Below are 3,636 nucleotides of genomic sequence, written 5' to 3' on the forward strand. Positions count from 1 at the left end.
CGCCTTCCAGGGCATCAAGGGTAGAAAACATTCTCCATTAGCTACAGGAGTGGCTGCTCTTTATCACTGAGCTTCAGGGAGCCCTAGCCCAGGGCAGAATACCTAGGAGTGTAAGTAAAGAGAAGAGAATGGCTGTCTCTGCAAAAAAGAGCCACTGCATTCAGCTTAGCTCTCATAGGCAAACACTCTCAACAACAAAGAAACTACTTCCTCCAGCAAGGGCATGGGGCGAATGCCACCTATGCTGAACCTTGCTGGCCACACTGCTCCAGCCCATCCTGCTTCCCTGTAGCCGGGAGCTCAAGGACACTTGTCTGATCCAAACATCTAACTAGGCAGAATGCCCAGCACACCACACACTTCCTGAGTGCGCAGGAAGGATCGAGCAGAGAGGCTAAAGGGTGCTCTTCAAGCTTCTTACTCACCTAGCCAGGTCACGCTTACACCAGACGGGGCAGACATGGCCTCTGCCACCTTGTGCCAGCTCCTGTTGTGTCCAGGAGCCCAGAGGGCCACAAGGCAAAGATAGTAGCCGGAGTTTTCTTTGCTAACATCCCGCACCAGGAGATGGTAAGAGCGGGTATCCACGTGGCTGAGAACAACGTGTGGTGAGCTGTGTACCAGGGAATCACGGTCCAGCCGAGCCAGCATATGGGAGGCAAGCAAAGAGGTATCGGGTGTCTTTTTGAAGTACCACGTCACCTCAGGCCGGACATCATCCACACGGTCTGTTGTGATGTTGCAAGAAAGGTCCAGGTCCTTTCCCTCAGTCACAGACACTGTCCTGGGCACGGCCAGTTGCAGAGCTGAAAGAGGAAAAACATGCCCATCAAGTGATCAAGTGGCATTTGCCCCTCTCCCCGCTTCTCCTCACCTCCCTCTAGATCAAACCCTTTAGGCTGATTTATGGTGTTAAAATTAGAAGGCTTTGTGCAGTTGAAAGTGCCTGAGGAACAGTTAATGAATAAATTCATGACACACACTAAATTGGTGTTGGAAAAGAGCAGCAATGAACACCGGTAAAACCAGTCTGTGGCTTTTGTGTACTTATTGTAAGTAGATTCTGAGAATAACAACATAGGGTGGGTACTATTACGGTCGTTTACTGATGTGGACGCTGAAGCATTCGGCAGCTCCAGGTATTGTCCGCCCCTAACATCGCTGGCTCCAGCATCCTGGGGGTGGAGGTGAAAACTCCTACACAGACGAGCCAGGAAAGTGAAACCAGACAACTTTCCTAGTGATTCAGCCCTTCACAATGTGACGTATATAGACTAAGCCCTTCACAATGCGATGTAAGTAGACTACGTTCCCTTAGACGTGCCTGGCTGAACCTCACGCAGGAGACATGCTCTGAACCCCAAACCCAATGAGTTTTGAATTCTCCATGCTACTGTCCTCTCATAACTGGGGACAATTAAAGTAAGCTATATTTAGGTAAATCCTTGAAGTATTGAGTGTCCCTGACTCAAGAGAGGTCTTGTTTAGCATTCCACTGCCAAAGTTTTTAAATGGAAACATTTTACTCTATTCAGGGCTCTTTTTCTTTTAAAGATGTGGAACATCTGTAATCAGGGTGAAAATTTTCAAGTTACAAAGATGCTCTGGGAACTGTCACTAAATGACAGACAGCCAACTTCTCCCTGTGGAGTCAAGTGAGACACAGTCCCTATCTTCCAGAAAAACCCATTCAGCAGCCACAGCTCTTCCCAAGAAGCTCAGGGACAAAGGTTGGTGCCCAGTTCAGAAAATACCCATCCCAAGAGCCCATGGCCTCTGGATATTGCTTCCATATGAATATTTCTAAATCTTGACATATATGTCAAACAATTATTTTAAGCCAAGTTCAACATCCATCCCAACAAATACATGACAGAGATGAGGTGGGCATAGTGTTAGGAGGAAGAGTTGGAAGAAGTTTGCTCTTTTCTCTCCTCTTTACAGATCAAGAAATATATTCCTGGGTCCAGAAACACTGGCAGTGATGTCTTTGAAGCAGTGTAGTCCACCTTGCCATTTTCTCAGTCAACATGGCTAAATATCTGTCCTATCACTGACCATGGGTTATGTATATGGAGAATAACCATATATTCTAGATTCATGGGTCTGACAAAGGAAGATGATATAGAGCAAGCTGCGGGGAGGAGTGCCAGTTCTAAGGATGCAGAATGTAAGGGGAGATCTGGGCAAAGCCTGTGGCTGTCCTGGCTTTCTCCAATAGACTATAGCTAAATCTTTAAGTAGGATTAGTCTCGCCACAGGAGGACCTACCACATAGGTGACACAGCTTTTCTATTAAGTGGCTCTGAGTCCTTTATAATGCCACTGTGGTCAGAGAACATGAGCAGTCACCTGTGACCAGTGCAGAGATTGATTAAAAGCAAAAGGCCACCCATCTCCTCAGTTGGGTATGGTGGCACATATCTCAGCATTTGGAAGGCAAAGGCAGGCAGGTCTCTGTGAGTTCAAGATAAGCCTGTGTCAGGCCAGGAAGGCTTTCTAAAAACATAAATAAAGATATAGAGAGGGCTGCAACGATGGGGGAGAGCAAGGAGGGGGGAGAGGGAAAGAGAGGGCACACGAGCAACCTCTTAACCCTTGAGCAATGATTCTTAACTTACAATCCACAGAGAATTTAGGAAGCCTGTGCATGTGGATGAGACATTTGTTCCTATTTTTAGTTTCATTAACCTTCACTGAGCTGAGATATTGCATCTCCTGCCTTGGTGAACATAAGCAATAAGGTGGTATAGTATGGCCTATACTCGGGGCTTGGTCACCAGCAGAAATAACAGGTCTTCTTCATACATGACTTTACAGTAGTTGCAGACATCTGAAACATCATTTGCATTCACTGCTCCCTAGAAATTAAGATGCTTGTTAAGCTTGCCAATATGGCTTATTATTCATATGTTAATAATGAAGCAAACTATTAGTATAAAACAAATTTGTCTTAGAGATATTTTCATAACCACTTCAGCATAATTCTTACCCCATCACCTTGTGTATTATGTTTCATGAATTTAGAAGGTTACAGGCTTCCAAAGACAGTCAAAGAGGCCCATCACACACAAAAAGATCACAAGGCCAAGTGTGCTGCTGCAAGTCTGTAGTCCCAGCTGCTCTGAAAGCTATGGCTGGAAGAACACAAGTTCAAGGCCGGCTGGAGCAACTCAGCAAGGTCCTACCCCCAAATAAAAAGGGCAGCGTACCTAAACAATAGGTGCTTGCCAAGCAAATGAGAGGCTCTGGGCTCAACACCAGAAAGGATGGTGAGGCCGCAGCCTCAGGTTGAAGCTAGCTCCTATAATCTGCCAGAGAGAGCCCCAGTCACTAGATGCTATAGGGTTTAAAGGACAGTGTTTACAACTGAAATTCCTCCATCCAATGATGAACCTGCTGCAAAGCTAAACTCTTTATCCCGTCTCCTCATTAAAATAGTTGTTTGCTGCACACTGAATAACTAGAGGTTTCCCCGCAGCAGATTCCAGACAATCGTTTAGCTAAAGAAGGTGACCTTAGTCCACGGGGAAAGTCATTTCAGCAGCCAATGGCGCAAAGGCCCACAGTGATGGCCACGCCTTAGCTGACACAAGGCACTCATGAAGATGTTCACACCCTCTTTCAGATCCCAGA

General features: G+C 46.2%; 1 protein-coding gene across 1 annotated transcript in view; it reads right to left on the reverse strand.

Annotated features, from left to right (window-relative positions):
• Ptgfrn (prostaglandin F2 receptor inhibitor) overlaps nt 1-3,636 on the reverse strand; it is a 69,714-nt gene that overhangs the window by 31,657 nt on the left and 34,421 nt on the right. The window contains exon 4 of the mRNA XM_031374986.1: nt 426-806. Coding sequence (XP_031230846.1) covers nt 426-806 — 381 coding nt within the window. The remainder of the gene's footprint in view (nt 1-425; nt 807-3,636) is intronic.

Source organism: Mastomys coucha, unplaced genomic scaffold, assembly GCF_008632895.1.
Source record: "Mastomys coucha isolate ucsf_1 unplaced genomic scaffold, UCSF_Mcou_1 pScaffold16, whole genome shotgun sequence".
In the NCBI taxonomy this organism is placed as follows: Eukaryota; Metazoa; Chordata; class Mammalia; order Rodentia; family Muridae; genus Mastomys; species Mastomys coucha.